This window comes from Silene latifolia, unplaced genomic scaffold (genome assembly GCF_048544455.1).
Source record: "Silene latifolia isolate original U9 population unplaced genomic scaffold, ASM4854445v1 scaffold_552, whole genome shotgun sequence".
NCBI lineage: Eukaryota > Viridiplantae > Streptophyta > Magnoliopsida > Caryophyllales > Caryophyllaceae > Silene > Silene latifolia.
Window position 1 is genome coordinate 9,869 of NW_027413463.1, and position 18,751 is coordinate 28,619.

The 18,751-nt window shown below is 34.7% G+C and overlaps 1 protein-coding gene across 1 annotated transcript; it reads left to right on the forward strand.

The window, feature by feature from the left end:
- The first annotated feature begins 16,648 nt into the window (after positions 1-16,648).
- LOC141639701 (E3 ubiquitin-protein ligase ATL6-like) lies at positions 16,649-18,229 on the forward strand. Its single transcript, XM_074448762.1, has one exon. It carries the CDS (start codon positions 16,857-16,859, stop codon positions 17,997-17,999), a length of 1,143 nt encoding a protein of 380 aa, XP_074304863.1. The 5' UTR covers positions 16,649-16,856; the 3' UTR covers positions 18,000-18,229.
- Positions 18,230-18,751: the final 522 nt, after the last annotated feature.

Consider the following 18,751-nt stretch of genomic DNA (forward strand, 5'->3'; position numbering starts at 1 on the left):
TCAAGGGTACCGCGTGAATTATCCGTTCTTTCTCTCTTTCTTTCTTTCTTCTTTCTTTTATTATTTTTCTACTTCTTTTTATTATGATTTAATCACACTTGTATCATTCTCAAACCATTAAACACCAACTCATTAATAAAAACTTGATTTTACTACTCTAATCCTACTATATATTATCCATATTAATAATTTATTAACACCTAATTTATAAAATAAACCCCCATTAATTAGCATAAAATCAACAATAATACCATGTATTAACCACCTAGATGAAGTCATTAATCACTTAGAATATGTAGCCTTGCATCCATATGCACTATTTTATTCATTTCAAGCATTTGTCTATATTCTTTTATCTTCTGCTTCATTTTTTTTTTCAAAATGATGTAAACAGCCCAGAAGGCAGGCTATGGACCTTCAGTCTCTTCTGTAGGTCGCAACTCGCAAGTCATCCCGCGCCTCTTATGACATGTTTCATGTGTCTCTTTTTCTTGACTGTTTCTGACACTGGTCCAACTGACTCGCAAGACAGCTCGCATACCAATTGAGTGTTAGTAGCAACCTTCTTTTCTGTTATTCACATCGTTTCTTAATTTTGCCCATAATCCGGCTCTTTTTTCGATCAAATATTCATCATTTTCAATACGTCATCTTATTTCATTTATAATATCTCTTTCAAAACTTTTAAAACATTTTGGATTATATTAAGCTTCATCAATTCCGCTTCGTAAATGGATGATTAATTTCCGTTTTCCATATGCTCAACCAATCTAAATCACTACTTCCATAACAATTCTTTGTACGTGCTTAAATCAACCGACATTGATCAATTTCACATGTTAGGTTAATATAATGGATACTCATTCATGCATTTAACTCATTTTATCAACTTATGCACTTAAACGACCACGATTGATTAGTAGATGCCACATTGAGCACGCGACACTGGGTGTTCGATTAAAGAAATTCCAAATATGTACCCTCACTCCTGACTCAAATTTATGGATAATGGATGCCCGTATCCATGGCACACGAGAGTCATTCTAGACATTCGATTCTAAGGGAAACAAGTCTTTATCTTAGTATCTATGAAAAACTGTTTTGTGCTTTGTTTCATCAAATGTACAATGTTTATTCGAACTGTTTTCAAGCACCCCATAATCTTTGGTGGTGACTCTATTCAATCACAATAACTCGCTTCAAGACCTTCATCGAGACGATACCGATCGAGCCAAAACGATTTGGTCTCCCTTCTGAGGAAGCACCTAGGCCCCCAGGGCCGGAAACAACATTTTTAACATAGTTGGATTAAACTGTTCTAGATGGTCCAAATAGATTAGAGAATCGGATTATATGCGAAATTTTAGTAAAACCCGATTCATTAAGTTATGTATTATGTTTATTGAAGTTGGAGAAAGTTTTTAGATCTACCTTTACAAAGCCTCAGCTACTTAATTTTGTTCCTCAAAGCTACAACTCTCTCTCTCTCTCTCTCTCTCTCTCTCTCTCTCTCTCTCTCTCTCTCTCTCTCTCAACTACATAAGCCTTACACATTTTGTTTACTACGATCGTCATGCATTAAATAACTTGTCCAACCATTTGACCCCTACACTTGACATAAAAAGTAAAACTAACACTCCTTTTTACAAGTTTGATTTTTTAAACCGAGTTATAGCCTTACAATGACATTCTTTGTCGATTTCTTGTTAGCATTAAACATTTAAGTCTGAGGGTGTAATCATCGTTCTCCTTCACCTTTTTTTATCATTTATGTAAAAATCTATGTAAACGAAGCATAATAAGATCTCAATCGAATAAAGAATGAGACGAACTTCAGTTTCATCCAGCATCAGGGGCCTGATTATCTCGCAAATAGGCTCGCGCCTCATTGGTGGTCTACTAGAAGCCCCGCACTTTTTTTTTTTTTTTGATAAGGTAATAAAACTAGATTGATCCTCTAAGGTAGGACCAATCTATCTCATCCTTTTGAATGATAGAGGTAAGTTGAAGCCACCGACTTTCAATCCACCTCGAAAGAGTTGGACATGAATGTCCAATAGAAGCCCGCTTCTTAATCATCCCTTTTCTTCTTTCTTTCTTTGGATAATTCACGTGGTACCCCTATGGTTTGCCACTTTGCACGAAATACCAAAATTTTTTATCCGGAAATCTTAAAGAGGTCATAACTCCTGTTTACGAGTTCCAAAAGTGACGATTTTTTTTCCAAATCACTCATCTTTCCGAGAACTACAATTTGAAAAAAAAAATTGTTGCATTTGGATAAAGCTACTAGGAGTTATTGTGCATCAGAGTTTTTTCGACCGAACAAACTTTGAGTGAGCATATCTCCTGGTCACGAATTCCAAACTCGTCAAACTTTTTTTTCAAATCATAGTACTCGGAAAGATGATCGATTTAAAAAAAAAAATTCTTCACTTTTTGCGTTTGTAAACATGAGTTACGGCCTCTTTAAGTTTTTCGGATCAAAAATTTGGGTATTTTGTGCAAAGTGGCCAACTTCAGGGGTACCGCGTGAATTATCCGTTCTTTCTCTTTCTTTCTTTCTTTCTTTCTTTCTTTCTTTCTTTCTTTCTTTCTTTCTTTCTTTCTTTCTTTTATTATTTTTCTACTTCTTTTTATTATGATTTAATCACACTTGTATCATTCTCAAACCATTAAACACCAACTCATTAATAAAAACTTGATTTTACTACTCTAATCCTACTATATATTATCCATATTAATAATTTATTAACACCTAATTTATAAAATAAACCCCCATTAATTAGCATAAAATCAACAATAATACCATGTATTAACCACCTAGATAAAGTCATTAATCACTTAGAATATGTAACCTTGCATCCATATGCACTATTTTATTCATTTCAAGCATTTGTCTATATTCCTTTATCTTCTTCTTCATTTTTTTTTTTCAAAATGATGTAAACAGCCCAGAAGGCGGGCTATGGACCTTCTGTCTCTTCTGTAGGTCGCAACTCGCAAGGCATCCCGTGCCTCTTATGACATGTTTCATGTTTCTCTTTTTCTTGACTGTTTCTGACACTGGTCCAACTGACTCGCAAGACAGCTCGCATACCTATTGAGTGTTAGTAGCAACCTTCTTTTCTGTTATTCACATCGTTACTTAATTTTCCCATAATCCGGCTCTTTTTTCAATCAAATATTCATCATCTTCAATATGTCATCTTATTTCATTTATAATATTTCTTTCAAAACTTTTTAAACATTTTGGATTATATTAAGCTTCATCAATTCTGCTTCGTAAATGGATGATTAATTTCCGTTTTCCATATGCTCAAGCAATCTAAATCACTACTTCCACAACAATTCTTTGTACGTGCTTAAATCAACCGACATTGACGAATTTCACATGTTAGGTTAATATAATGGATACTCATTCATGCATTTAACTCATTTTATCAACTTACGCACTTAAACGACCACGATTGATTAGTAGATGCCACATTGAGCGGGCGACATTGGGTGTTCGATTAACGAAATTCTAAATACGTACCCTCACTCCTGACTCGAATTTATGGATAGTGGATGCCCGTATCCATGGCACACGAGAGTCATTCTAGACATACGATGCTAAGGGAAACAAGTCTTTATCTTAGTATCTATGTCAACACTGTTTTGTGCTTTGTTTCATCAAATGTACAATGTTTATTCGAACTGTTTTCAAGCACCCCATAATCGTTTGGTGGTGACTCTATTCAATCACTATAACTCGCTTCGAGACCTTCATCGAGACGATACCGACCGAGCCAAAACGATTTTGTCTCCCTTCTGAGGAAGCACATAGGCCCTCAAGGGCCAGAAATAACATTTTTAACATAGTTGGATTAAAACTGTTCTAGATGGTCCAAATAGATTAGAGAATCGGATTATATGTGAAATTTTAGTAAAACCCGATTCATTAAGTTATGTATTATGTTTATTGAAGTTGGAGAAAGTTTTTAGATATAACTTTACAAAGCCACTTAATTTTGTTCCTCATCTACTAGCTCTCTCTCTCTCTCTCTCTCTCTCTCTCTCTCTCTCTCTCTCTCTCTCTCTCTCTCTCTCTCTCTCTCTCTCTCTCTCTCTCTCTCTCAAAAACATGAATTAAACCCCAAAACGCAAGGTTTTAAGATTATCATAATCTTTCATTCCTCAACGGATTTCCTCCTTTTTTTATATATATAGAAAGGAAAGTAGGTTAATTTAAGATCAATTGATAACATTCTTACGGATGAGAACGTAAAAAAAATCAAAAGATTTTCAATTACATGGAGAATATTGGTTACTCGTAAGGAAAAAAGACAAGAAGAATGCGGCTATCAAATTGAAAGCCCAAGCCTTTAAGAAGCCCAAAAGAAAAGAAAAAAAATCACAAACTCAATTAAGTCCGAAAAATTTAGATAAAGAAAAACTTTACAATAACGAGGAAATTAAGTTGCAAGATATGGAGTACTACTCAACACAAGCATTGGAAAAAACGAAGAGTTCAGACGGTGAAGAAGTTCAGATCTACAAAATGGCATTTGTTCTCTAATCAATGCTTAAACAGTTAAACCAAAAGAATGAGATTTAAATCAAAGTGTTATTTAAATCCTTGATTAATTAAACCTTCTTTAATCAAGACATGTCACTAAATTTAGCTCTCGTAGGATAAAATGGAGAGTCTAAAGTCTAGTCTTAGAAAAAGTAAAATAAATCAAAGAAAATGACTGAAAAATATTTCTTTCATCTTATAAAAAAGATGATCTACATTATCTTTAGGGAATCAAGAAGATAATAAACAAATAAGCTAAGGAATGAGACATAGAATAAAAGTGAGAAAAGGAGATCCCCAAATCCCTTCCATATTTGTTAAATTTTAATTTTGTGTTAAGAGAAATTTTTCTCTACACTTTTCTAGAGAGAGAGTTCCCTATTTCCTTTTTTATTATTATTATTATTTTTAACATTATACTATTCTTCTCAACCTCTACCTTCTAATGTAAGACATTTTCATTTTTCTTCATCTTTTCTAAAACCCGTCTTTTTACTAATCTTATATATCTCACCTTTAAGATGAAAATAACTTCTTCAATTCTTATTCTATACTTGATTATTCTTACGCTCAAGTTCTCTTCTCATTATCAATCATAACATTATATTTGTTTGTTAGTTACTCTTTACTCCCTCCGTACCATACAAATGGTAACGTGGTAAAAAATGAGGTTTTTAAGAAAAGAGGGTAAAAGAAGGGGTAAAGAGGGAAGAAAATAGGTGGGTATGTAATTGTGGGTTTGATTGTGAGTTGGTAGGTGGGGTATGTAGTGACATTTTATGTAAATATCAAATGGGTATAAGGATAATTTGGTAATGTTGTGGGCCAAATAAAGAATGTTACCAATGGTGTGGTACGGCCGTATTAGGTAAGTGTTACCATCGGTCTGGTACGGAGGGAGTATTATTTTGTTTTGGATTTAAAGAGGCATGTTATTGAAACAGTTGTTGCTATTAGCCATTATTCCCAAGACAATATGACCTATACCGGTAAATCATATAAAAAAAACTATGTGTGCGTTAAGACCATCCTCAACCATGAGGTTAGCATTCACCGAAAAATTGAAGAAGAGGAGTTGAGTAGTAAATCAAGGCTCCAATGATGAGGATAACAACTTCGAAAAATAAGGAAGAAGACGCTCCGCTCTAATTCGCGGAAGAAGACGCGTAGAAGAAGTGGGTCAAAAGTCTGCGCAGTAGAAAAAGTAAAGGGTATTTAATTGCACTTTATTCAGCAAACCACACACAACATTTTGTTTTTGTCAAAAATACGAACCAATGAATTAATTGTCCATCAATTTTTTATTTTGCCCAAAATTAATATGTAATTATTTTTTTTCAAAAAATTGAAAAAAATAAATCCACCATAATTCCTATTTTTATCGCTACAAATAAGTAGTAATATTGACATACTTTTCCTTCTCTCCCTTCTTTGATTTTCCTTACTCTATTAGACATCGTTTTTTAATAGACATTTAAGATTCGTAATTTGTGGGGGTAAATTAAGGTGTTTATTGTTAACAACATAGACAACATTGATAGCATTGATAAAACCGATTGACGTTGATAACTGACAAATGATAACATATAAATAAAAGTGATGAAAAATAAAGCTAACACATAAATAAAGCTGACGGAAATAAAGCTAACACATAAATAAAGTTTACAACACATGATAGCGCCATAGATTAGACTTGTAAAACTACCGTTAACATAACCACACCATTAATTAATTCTTTAGTCAGTGGAATAACCTTCCGATGAAGAATCCTTTGGCTTCCATAACTCCTCCTCCATGTAACTGTAATAAATCTTGTATATTTTGATCTTCTCAAGCGGGCCTGCGAATATCTTACCAGTGGCCATGCATATGTGATATATAGTCACGTGAGGAATGATCGTTTCACACCTCTTGAATAACTCGATAAACAAAGCCTATAGATTGCATAATTCATCCTTTTTCAATATGACAGTTTCTAAATAAGAACAGATGTAAATTAACAGAAGCAAAAACGGAAATGTATATTATAACGAGTTAATTATAACACATATGTGAACCTCTGATTATGTTTTCATTAGGAAAATGTGGATTATTGTGCCTGTAACGCGGTTCAATCATTAGTTCTAATGATGACTTGAGACGGTGTTCGCCTTGTCGCAAGAAGTTCCAAATAATGTCATTATTCACCATTATCATTAGGCGGTGGAATAATAACGGGAAACCAATAACTATTTCATCAATTTTATTTTTTAAATAAGTTACCTCTTCAAAATTATTCATAGACATGATGAGTAATAACGAAAATGTTAAGAGAGATTTTAGAAAGAATAAAGAAGAGAAAGTGTGTTGTGTGCAAATTATGGATTGACTAAGCTCCCTTTAAATAGACAAGAGATTAGGGTTTGGAGAATATGAAATAAAAAAAAAGTGATAACATGTAATTACAAACATAAAATAATAGAGACTACAGATAAGATTGGATAATATTGATTGGATAAATGAAATCTCAATTGTTTGATCTTCGTTGGTCTATCTAGATTACAGATAAGATTGGATAAAATTATTGGATAAATGAAATACCAGTTGTTTGATCATGGTTGGATCTATCCATATTACGGATAAGATTGTATAAGATAAGAAATATTTACAATTCCTAATTTCTCCCTATAAATAAGTAACAAAATCGACATATATCAACACACAATTTCTCTTCTTACTTATTTTATTTCCTTTATTTTCTAAAAAAATCATCTAATAACTTATCATGGATCATTTTGAAACGCAAATGTTAGAAATTTTGAGGAAAATGAGAGATGAAAATTTGATTCCTCAAATAAACCCACCAAACCAACAAAATGTCTCTGATCCTCAAGAATTTGCGCAAAATATCTCAATTACTCCACATTATGACCCTAATCAGAGTTATAATCCTTCCACGCAATATGATCAAAATGATTCAAATTATCCAGAAGTTATTTGCGAATTTCATCCCAAATGCCGTCAAATAATCGGAGCTCGTTTAATCAGAACTTATCTTAAAATTATATGAGGTTGAACAAGACCAAGTAGTTCAAAGGGTAACTCAACCATCAAAACAACCATCAAGACAACCAGCAAGATGAACAATTCAAGAGGATGAAGCTCTCAGCCTCTCATTTCATATTTTATGAGACATTCAACCGATAATGTGGTCGACAAAAATCAAAAGAAAAATGCACCTTGGGTTAAAGTCAAAATATTATTTGACTTAGCACGTGTGACGCTAATCAAACTCCCATGTCTAAAGAGAGAAATCCAGAAATGTTGGGTGGTCCTTTTAGTAGAATATCTGTCAGTATTATGAAATAGGTTGGTTGTTATGAAGAAGCTCGAAGGAGAAAGTCTAGTGGAATGAATGAGGAGAAGCTCATGAAATTCATAATGAAACGGATGGTACGTTTCAATTTGAACGTGCACGTCTTTTGTTAAAAAATACAGGAAATGGCAAGAACTTGTCGGACGTTATTATAACATCCAAATTATTTATATAATTAATACCTTTATTTTCTTTGAAAGGTTTCTTATTAAACTAATGGTTTTATGTATATAAATTAGTAGTCCTTTAATTTTTTATCCATCTTTCTATTCCACTTATTTTGTTAGGCCCATTTATTTCTTTTAGCACTATATATAATTATTGGTTAACCTATACCCTAATAGCCACCAAAGACTTATTATTTTAATCAATAGTCATCCTCTCAACTTGTTCTGCTATGCGGCTTGTTATACAAGAATACTACTCCAATTTCTCTAAATCTTGTTTGACCATCTTCATTGCACAAATCAATTCCTTGTCTTTTTATGTCTCCTTTATGCTTACCCATTATATTCTCCTTCACACGATATTTGTTGGCTTATGCGATTGTCAGCACTTTCGAATTGATTGTAAGGTAACACGATTCTACCGATCCTATTATTATTATTTTTCGGGGTTATATGTTTGTGTGATTTTTACTTGTGTTATATGTGCTTAAATTGATTATTAATGATAGACCGTGATTATTGTTACTCGATAATATTAGCTATTATATTTTCTATTCTTAAATTAGTTTATTGTGAGACGGGTAAGCTATGTGTTGATATTTCAAGGAACATGATTAAGAGAACATATTGTTGAGAGGTGCGAATGGTTTTATCGAGACACCCATTAATTGTGTAATTAAAGAATGGATTAATATTATGGTCTTTGTTAAGCATTATACTGGTTTGGATTTCTCTTGTGCTTGAGTTCAAGGCCAAAAGATGCACTTTAATGACTATCATGACATAGAATATAAGTATCAGTAGTACGAGATGGGAAGTAGTAAGAATCAAATTATGGTAATTGGTATTGACTTTTGGCGACTTAGCTTTTGGATCGTTTTAGTATTGTGTTAAAACTGTCTTTCCTTTGACCTTGACTCGTGGGTGAGTAGCTTAGAGTTTTACTCTAAATGTTGAGCATGATTCATTATTGAACCTTTGACAATATCGATATTGAAATTGAGATGGAAATTGGTCATTGGTATTAAGTTATGGGGCCCATGTGCCTAGTTATGTTTACGGTCCGGAGTGACCATGGTTATTGAGTTATATTAATATGAGTTTGAAATTGATATTAAGATGGAAGTATTGTTTCGCGGTTTTATTCCGCCAGTTCACTCACCCCTTGTCCTGGTCTTATGATTGACGACGAGAATACGATATCTGTTTACTTGGAGTATTATATTATGAGACATAGTAATGAGGAAGACGGAGTAATGAGTGAGACGGAGTGATGAGTTGAGATTAAGTTAATTATAGGGACGAGAGCGTCTACTATATTATGGAGTAGTTTTGAGCTTGAGATTAGTTAACGGGGAGTGTTTTTATTATTCTTTTTGTTTATTTTTTATTTTTACATGTTTGTGTTTCCAAGCCATGATCAAAAACTACTTTGCTTATATTGAGGTATTATCTGTTACTCAGCTTTCCGGCTGACGTGTTTTCTCTCTTCTGGACTACTTGTCATGGGGGTAGTTCCTTTCTGTCTTCTGGTTTCATTTTCAGGTCTTCCGCTGCGCGGTTTAAATAGATTTTCAAGTCAAAATTTTATTTTAATACTTTGTAAAGTTTTTGGTTTCATTTGTATTATCTACTTTTAAAATGGATTTATAATAAGAGACTTTGTATATTAATTATAATATCTCTGTATTTCGGCGAGTTTTATATGTAAAAATAAGTTTTAATTTAGCCGAAAATCAGGGGTGTTTCTGATTATGTTCATGAAAACATTGGTACCAAAGTGCCAAGAATAAGTCTCGAAAGACAGTGTCTATTAATGTTGATGAATATCTTGATCCAAATACCCTTAAATTTGGTAGTGACCTTGACTCGACTAGTAGTGGTAAGAGATTCAGGTTTAATGAAGGCGGATTTTCTACACCAACTAGTGGAGACGATGAAGAAGGTATCGGTAGCCAACGCACTCAAGGTATAAAAGCTTCTAGGAAGAACAAAGGAAAAATGAAAGTAGGTGAGGTTGCCTATTTGACTAAAACCATTGACCATTTTGGTGGCCGTTTTGGTGAAAAGAAGACCGTTGATGCGGAATTGCAGTAGGAGAAATTTAATTTTCAGAAAAAAAAAATATGGAGATGAGGGTTGAGCAATTAGCGATCGCCAAGCAGAAGCTCCATATAGAAGAAAAGACGTACAAAATGAATGCATATCAATCTTTATGAATGATATAACTCCGGAGGAAGAACGATGGAAATTATCACTGTTTCACTACTTGCAAAACAATTAGATAAATGTTTTCCTTTCCATTTCATCTTTCATTTTCAAGTGTTGTCTTTTCATTTCAAAGTGTTGTCTTTTCGTTTCTAAAGTGTTGTCTTTTCATTTCCATAGTGTTATCTTTTCGTTTCCAAAGTGGTTGTCTTTTCGTTTTAGAGTGTTGTCTTTTCAATTTAAAGAGTTGTGATTTCATTTGCAGAGTGTTCTATTTCCAAGTGTGTTTAATTATTCATATTAATGTCAGTTGTTTGATCATGGTTGGTCTATCTGAATTACAGATAAGATTGGATAAGATGGGATAAATGATATGCCAGTTGTTTGATCATGGTTGGTCTATCTTGATTATGGATAAGATCGGATAAGATCGGATAAATGATATGCCAGTTGTTTGATCATGGTTGGTTTATCTAGATTACGGATAAGATTGGATAAGATCGGATAAATGATATGTCAGTTTTTTATCATGGTTGCTCTATCTAGATTACGGATAAAATTGGATAAGATTGGATAAATGATATGCAGTTGTTTGATCATGGTTGGTCTATCTAGATTACGGATAAGATTGGATAAGATCGGATAAATGATATGCCAGTTTTTTGTTCATGGTTGGTCTATCTAGATTACGGATAAGATTGGATAAGATCTGATAAAAGATATGCCTGTTGTTTGATCATGGTTGGTCTATCTAGATTAAGGATAAGATTTTATAAAATTTGATAAGCTCGGATAAATAACTTGCCAGTTTTTTTTATCATGGTTGGTCTATCTAGATTACATATGATATTAATAATGATACATCTATTGTCTTTATATAGATATATACTTATTCTCTTAGTTATATTATTCATTACACTCCTCTTTCATCCAGCTTTTCACCTTAAATGAATTTTTTATTTGAATTCTCATCATCTCCTCCAGTGATGACAATAATGAAAATGAAATAATAGAAGAAGTCATTGCCCCGTTATAACCGAAATACAATACCTCAAATAATCAATCGTCGAAGACGTCCTCATCGAAGAAGGTACATTGAGAGAAACTTAAAATCGGTCACGAAAACTTCTACAATGACTACTTCTCTACTAATCTTACCTATCCTTCAAACTTGTTCTGTTGTAGATTTTAAATGCATCGACACGTACTCCTTCGCCTAATGCAAGCAACGGAAGATTATAATATATTTTTTAATCCAGATCCTGATGGAAGTGGTAGAGTGTCAATATCTCGTAATACCCGGATAATTTGGGATCCACAAAGGACCTCGGGATTCGTGAAGGGACCCACGTGTACTCGGAAGTAAAGGATGACATTTCCACTAGACCAAGTAAGACCTAAACTAAACCTAGTAAACTTCTAGTGGACTGAGTAGAACCTCTAGCGGATCAAGGATCGACACTCGGCCGAGTAAGGAGTATACTCGACCGAGTGAGTGACACTCGCTTGAGTGAACCGGTCACTCGGTCGAGTGACACTGTGCAGTAGCCGAGAAATGATATTTCGGGATTTCATCTTATCCAAACCCCTTACCCTCTTCATTCTTCTTCTCCCTCCTTCTTACTCTAAAACACTCTCCCCTCTCTCAAAATGTTCCCAAAAACCCTCTCATGGCTTTCAAGGTTTGATTGATGATGAAACATCCCTCCGTTTTCCTGATCTACCTTTGTAAGTCGAAATCTCACCTTCCTTCTTTGTCTTATGTTAATATCGGTTTTAGTGTTTTACTAAGGGAGATTAATTAGTATTTACTTATGTAATATGGGTTATTAATGACTAATAATAAAGGGTTTCATATTATGGTAGTGTAGAATGTTTTGTGATAGTGTTGTATAATTGTTTAGGATGAGACGATTTTATGAGACTAATCGAGTCTAACAAAGTAGTTTGTGAAGAATGCGAAAATGTAGGTTATTCTAATAGGTTTCAATATTTTGTATGCATATTTGGGTGTCTTACTTACTATTTCATTTGGGAGTCGTTTGGTGTATCATGTTGGTATTTGAGGAATGGTTATTCATAACATGTTGGAACTAACTTCATACATTAGTCATATGCTTGTGTTGTTCTTCATTTGTGACATGTGGTTATGGTTGCATTGTGCTAAAGGTCTTTGATGGTGGTACTTGGTTGTTGAGGAGACGTAAGACGGTTAAGAAATCGTCTTACGCTCGGGTCGCCCCTTGGAGCTTCCCACTTCAAGGGGAATGTGCACATAAATGGCTTGAGTTAGAAGGGATTCGTGTGGTGAGACACGACGTCTGGCAAGGGGTCCGGTTGATTCCGGACCCGGGTACGTCTGGGTGTGTCCCGGTACCTTATGGTGTGTTGTGGTGTCGTGGGTGCGTCCCTGACACCGGTGGATATGGGTATGTCAGGGCGTGTCCCGGTACCGGCATGATATTTGTATTTCCTTTATATCCTAGCATTGTGGCATGTTCATTTACTAAGTTGTGCTTCATATTAAAGTATAGAAACTGACGTTTGTGTGTCTGTGTAAATGTCACCTATCCGGGATGGCCCGTGTCGATGCATATGATATTTCCGATCATATGGAGAGCAGGTTATGTACAGGTTAGCTTCGGTAGCACGTGGGAGACGGGACGAGCCTTGATGACATCCGAGTCGAGCATAGTTGGCTAGAATAGTATAGTGGTCATGAGTTGTATTCTTTTATTTATTCATTTATGGTTATGTAATTCGCTAAATGCTTTATTTATTTAAGTTGTTTCTTAATTGCAACTCCGATTTCATCGCCTTGGGAGACCGAGATGGTAACATCCTCCCATTGTCTTAGCCGTGCAAGAAGGGTGTGTTACAATATCATCTTTCCAAAAGTGTATTAGCAGCCTTACGCATGTTAGCGTAAGGAGAAGGAGCTTATAGAACGGATGAGTACTACCGGCTAAGTGGAACAACAACATTTGCTGCATTAGAATTATTTACTGAAGCTGTTATCGATACATTTGGAGCCAGAGTACTTACAATCACCAAATGCAAATGACCTCCAATGGCTCCTACAAATCGGTGCTCACCGAGGGTTCCCTAAAATGATGGGAAATATTTATTGCATACATTGGCAATGGAAGAATTGCTCGGTTGGTTGAAGGGGGATGTATCAAGGCCGTAGTGATAGAGCTATTGTCATTCTTGAAGCCGTTGCCTCACAAGACCTTTGGATATGACATTCTTTTTTTTTTTTTTTTTTTGGAATTCCTGGGTCTTGTAATGACTTGACTTTACTCCATCGTTCTCCTATTTTTGATGATCTGATAAATGGGCGTGCACCTCGTGTTAACTATATGGTTAATGGAAACCATTATAACACAGGGTATTATCTAACCGATGAGATATATCCACAGTGGGCGACCTTCAAATACAATCAATTCCACTCCCACGAACACCCAAGGATAGATTATTTACAGAGTGTCAAGAAGCAGTTCGTAAAGTTGTTGAGCGAGCGTTTGGCTTACTAAAAGCTAGGTTTGCAGTCATTCGTAAACCAACACTTACTTAGAGTGAGCAACAGATGCGCAAAATTTTAAATTTTGCGTCATAATACATAACATGGTAGTGGAAGATGAAAGAGATATGTATGCTAACTACTCCGACCCTACTGAGTTCGACAATAACGGGAATAAGGAAGGTCATCTTATTCTTGATGATCTCGAGTGTGAAGTAGGATAAACTGCCCCTATAACTGCGTATGTTCAAAATAGAAATCAAATAAAAAATGCAAGGGCACGTCAAGACCTAAGAGCAGATCTAATTGAAAATATTTGGCAAAAATTTGGTGACCTCAACTAATGTTGTATTATTTTATTTTTCAACAGTCTTTTAATTTATTGTATTTCTTTTATCGTTTCATATTTTCTTGTATTTAATTTACCTATGTAATATTTGCTGTTTTTTTTTAAATATTGTATTAATGTAGCACTAGTTGAGATCCCGTGCTAAAGCACGGCATTTCTGAGGTTTAAATTAATTGAGCTTGTAAAAATTAAAATTTTTTACATAAATGAGTTATAGTTATAATAGTATATTGTAATATATTGATTATAATATTAATAAAATTCTAAAAAAAGGTTTAATATTCAAAGGGCTTTTAGATTAAATTATTTTTTTGTGAATCTATTTTTATTATTAAAAATAATGATAGCTGGCTATTATCGAATAACATAATCTAATATAGAGTCAGTACTTTGTTATTATAAAGCACATATTGACCTTATAACGGAAACATATATAAACAGTATATGACACATTTAGAAGGACGATTTACAAACAACTAAAATATTATTTACCCATATATTCTTTTTTCTTTTATTTTTAATAGGAAAATTAGAATTATTGATTCTTACTCCTTATCCTTTATTAAGAACAACCCATATTAATAAAAATTAGTTAACTTAAAAAAAGGACAATTTATTTTAGAAAAAAAAAACAAATAAAAAACAAATAAAATTGAAACTTTATCAACTCCAACCACCAACTTAAAAAGGAACAAATTAGTATACTACGCTTATATTAAGCGTGAATAATGACAAGTGTTAATCCTATTTTTAGTTGGCATTTGATTTAGTTGTAATATTTTATTTCGTGGATGAAATTTTTAGTCAATAAATTAAAAGTCATACTCCTCCATACTGCATCAATGGTAACACTTACCTAATACTACTGCCGTACCACACCAATGGTAATATTCTTTATTTGGCCCACAACATTACCAAGTTATCCGTATAACTTTTTCATATTTACACAAAATGTCATTACATACCCCACCTATCAACCCACAATTACATACTCCACCTATTTTTTTCCCTCTTTACCCTTGCTTTTACCCTCTTTTCTTTAAAATCCCATTTTTTACCACGTTACCATTTGTCTGGTATGGAGGCTGTAATTTTAATGTGTGCCTATCATATTTATCAATCAATTGAGCGGGAAAATGTGAGCAACTCTTATTCTTTTAATTTAGTGGGGATGAGTTAAAAATGGGGTAACAACTAAATCTCGTAAGAATATTATTTGGTATATTTTGTTTAAGGTGAAAGATTTGTTATGCTACTTAATTTGGTATATTGCAATCTTATTTCACACATTAGTCTTGAAAGATACTTCTACTAAAAATTATATATTCACTTGTTAAGCCCAATTTGTATAGAATATTTCAATAGAATAATATAGCCAAATATAGGAGGTTCAATTCCTTACTAAAAATTTGACCAGGAAAAATTCTAGAGTTTCTTATTCTTTTAGTTAAAGGGAGATTGTAAATTAATGTTTTAAATTTTATGTCTTTTATTTTCTTGGAAAATAAAGAAAAAAAGTGTCTTACCTTTTTTCTATAATAACACCGAAATCGATAAAATATCGAGTTGAAAACTCGAACAAATTATGAAAACAGTTTTTTAAATATATATAATGTGTGAGGTATATTAAAATAAGAGAGATAGATGATGAAAGAGACTGACGCGGAATAAGTGTAAATTAATGTTGGAGGAGTGTCTTGGTTGTAAATTGGTATATAAATAGAGAGGTTAGTTAAGTGTGTAAGAGAGAATGAGATGGGGAAGAGTGTTGAGCATGGTTGGAGATGGTCTAATGATTCTTTTGAGACACAAAGACATATATTCATTATTACTTGTACAACATTACAATATACTCCCTCTCTACTCACTATAATGTTCCTCTTTTAAAACAGATTATTCAACTAATGTTCCCCTTTGTATTTTTAGTAACTTTTACTCTTATTTTATTCATTCCTCTCTCCAATCACCAAACCCCACATAACTCTTTTACTCCTATTTTATTACGTTCCTTTATGTTTTGGCCCCACAATTCTTTATTTAGCTACTAATAATTCATCCTTCTCTCCTATCACCAACCACACACAACTCTTTTACTCCTATTTTAATACTTTTCCTTAAGTATTGTGCCCATATCAAATGGGAACAATATAATGACTGGGAGGGAGTAATATAGATATTACCCATAATCACTTTCAACATGAACAATATTAAGCTTAATATTTATCAGTCATCAATTTAATCGGGTCAATATGAGATCGGGTTTATATCTGGTCGGGTTCGGGTGCGGATCACTGATTAACGGGTTACGGGTCATCATCAGGTCAGTTTTGGTTAGCAATATTCACGGGTTCTATCGGGTCGGGTTTGCTCGAATTTAGATCAGGCCACTCGATTGGGTCAGACTTGTCGATTAGTTCTGATATTATTAACACATCAATGAGAGCCCTCTTAAATAGAAAGTCCTCACTTGACCCAACACAACCCACCATATCCTTCCAAAGTCGCACAATTGGACTATTTCTCCCTCCTTTCCAACTTAAATACCACGACACTTGCTTCCCTTCCCAAAATTCTCTCCTCTCATACACAACTTAACTAACCTCTCTATTTATATACAAATCACCTGTATTATCCATGTGATCTCTCTTTATCCACCCTTCCCTAAAATAAATGCCTCCACAATATATTTTCAAATGACCATCCTTCATGAAAAACCCACTTTCCTCATCTTAATCTCACTACTACCCATCCTTCTCCTCCTATGCCAACCCGCTTATGCCCAGCCGACTCCGCCAGGCCAGTCAGGCCTGGGGAATCAGCAGGGCTTCAGCCCCTCTATGGGGGTGATCATAATAGTCCTAATAGCGGCCCTCTTCTTCATGGGCTTCTTCTCCATCTACATCCGCCACTGCACAGAAGTCAACGCGGCTGGAACTGGGGTGACAACTCGGCGTATCTTAGCCGGGTCGATAACCCGCTCTAGACGTGCCCCGCGCGGGCTCGACCCGACTGTGATCGAGGGATTTCCCACGTTTGACTACGCTGCGGTCAAGACCGCCAAGATAGGTAAAGGCGCGTTGGAGTGTGCAGTTTGTTTGACAGAGTTCGAGGATGATGATACGCTGCGTTTAATCCCTCATTGTGATCACGTGTTTCACCCAGACTGCATTGATCAGTGGCTTTCCGGGCACACTACTTGCCCTGTTTGTCGGGCTAACCTTACTGAACCCGTTACTATTCTGCCCGATATCAACCTGCAAAACGGTCACGATACCGTTTTGCACGTTATAGAAAGCGAAAACAGTAGTAGTAGTGGTAATAATAATATCGATGAGAACGAGTCAATGGAGCAACCTTTACATGGCAGTATGAGGAGAAACCATTCGATGATGAGGAACATATCATTTGGACGGCCAAGATGGATGGGAAAATTCTCGAGGTCGTTTTCGACTGGACACGTGGCTGTCAAACAGTGGGAGAACATGGATAGGTTCACATTGAGGTTACCGAACGAGGTTCGGAAACAAATTATGACTGGTAGGTTAGAGAGGAGCACAAGTTTGGTGGCCCTACCTAGGGAAAGTAGTACTAGGAGAGGATACCGAACCGGGTTTGGGGAAGGGACAAGTCGAGCTCGGTCTGGGAGTGTTCGGTCCGACCATGTTATTGGACGGTCTGACCGTTGGATATTCTCTCTGGCTCCACCGTTTATTAGTCGAGTCCCGTCTGTTAAATCTCCTTTGGATATTAATCGAGATGGTTCGGTTCGTGGGTCAATTAGAGAAGGGTCTTTGCGGGGATCGGTTCGTTCCGGTTCAACTCGAATGCCAGTCTAAGGACACGAGTTTTGACTTGTAAATTAAAGTTGATGATTTTTTGTTTCAAGTTTTTTTTTGGTTGCCGACTACGATGTCTAGTGATATGGTATTTTTTCAAAATTAGTGGGATAATAACTACCCTTTATTCTTTGTTAGAATATAATAAAGCCATTGGCTTGTAAATAGTACATTGTGGTGGTTATACTATATGTTCTAGATTGATGAATTGAAAATTGACCACCTTAAAAGTCCAATTTGCACAGCAAACTTAAAGTCAAATTTGTTGACCACAAATACAAAGTGGAATATCCATCGTGTTATGGTCACCTTCGTGGTGTAGTGACATTATTTGATGGTTGATTTGCAAGACAAATGTTATAAAATGGAGGTCGAGGTAGAGGTGGAGACGGAGACGGAGGCGAAGGGGGAATTCAATTTTGATAGGATGGCTTGGGCCAAGATTGAGGGACAAGTGGTGGTGCAGTTTGGGTGTTTGAAAAATCTCACGGCATGATAAGATGCATGTATTTATTGTTTGTGAGCGATAATAGGCCACGCTCGCTCACTATGAAAAAATTTTAATATATTTATAAATTTATCAATTAGAACTAAAAATGTAAAATTATTTGACATAAAGACGAAAAAAATTGATGATACACATTTTATTTGATTTCATTCTTTACTTGATCTAAACAAATCAATAATTAATTTACTTGAAATGATTTGATCGTATCAATGATTTCAATTTTTGAGATGTTTCATGAATATAT

What these genes read in the sequence shown, in the direction of transcription:
- LOC141639701 (XM_074448762.1), top strand. Translation starts at nt 16,857, where the DNA reads ATGACCATCCTTCATGAAAAACCCACTTTCCTCATCTTAATCTCACTA.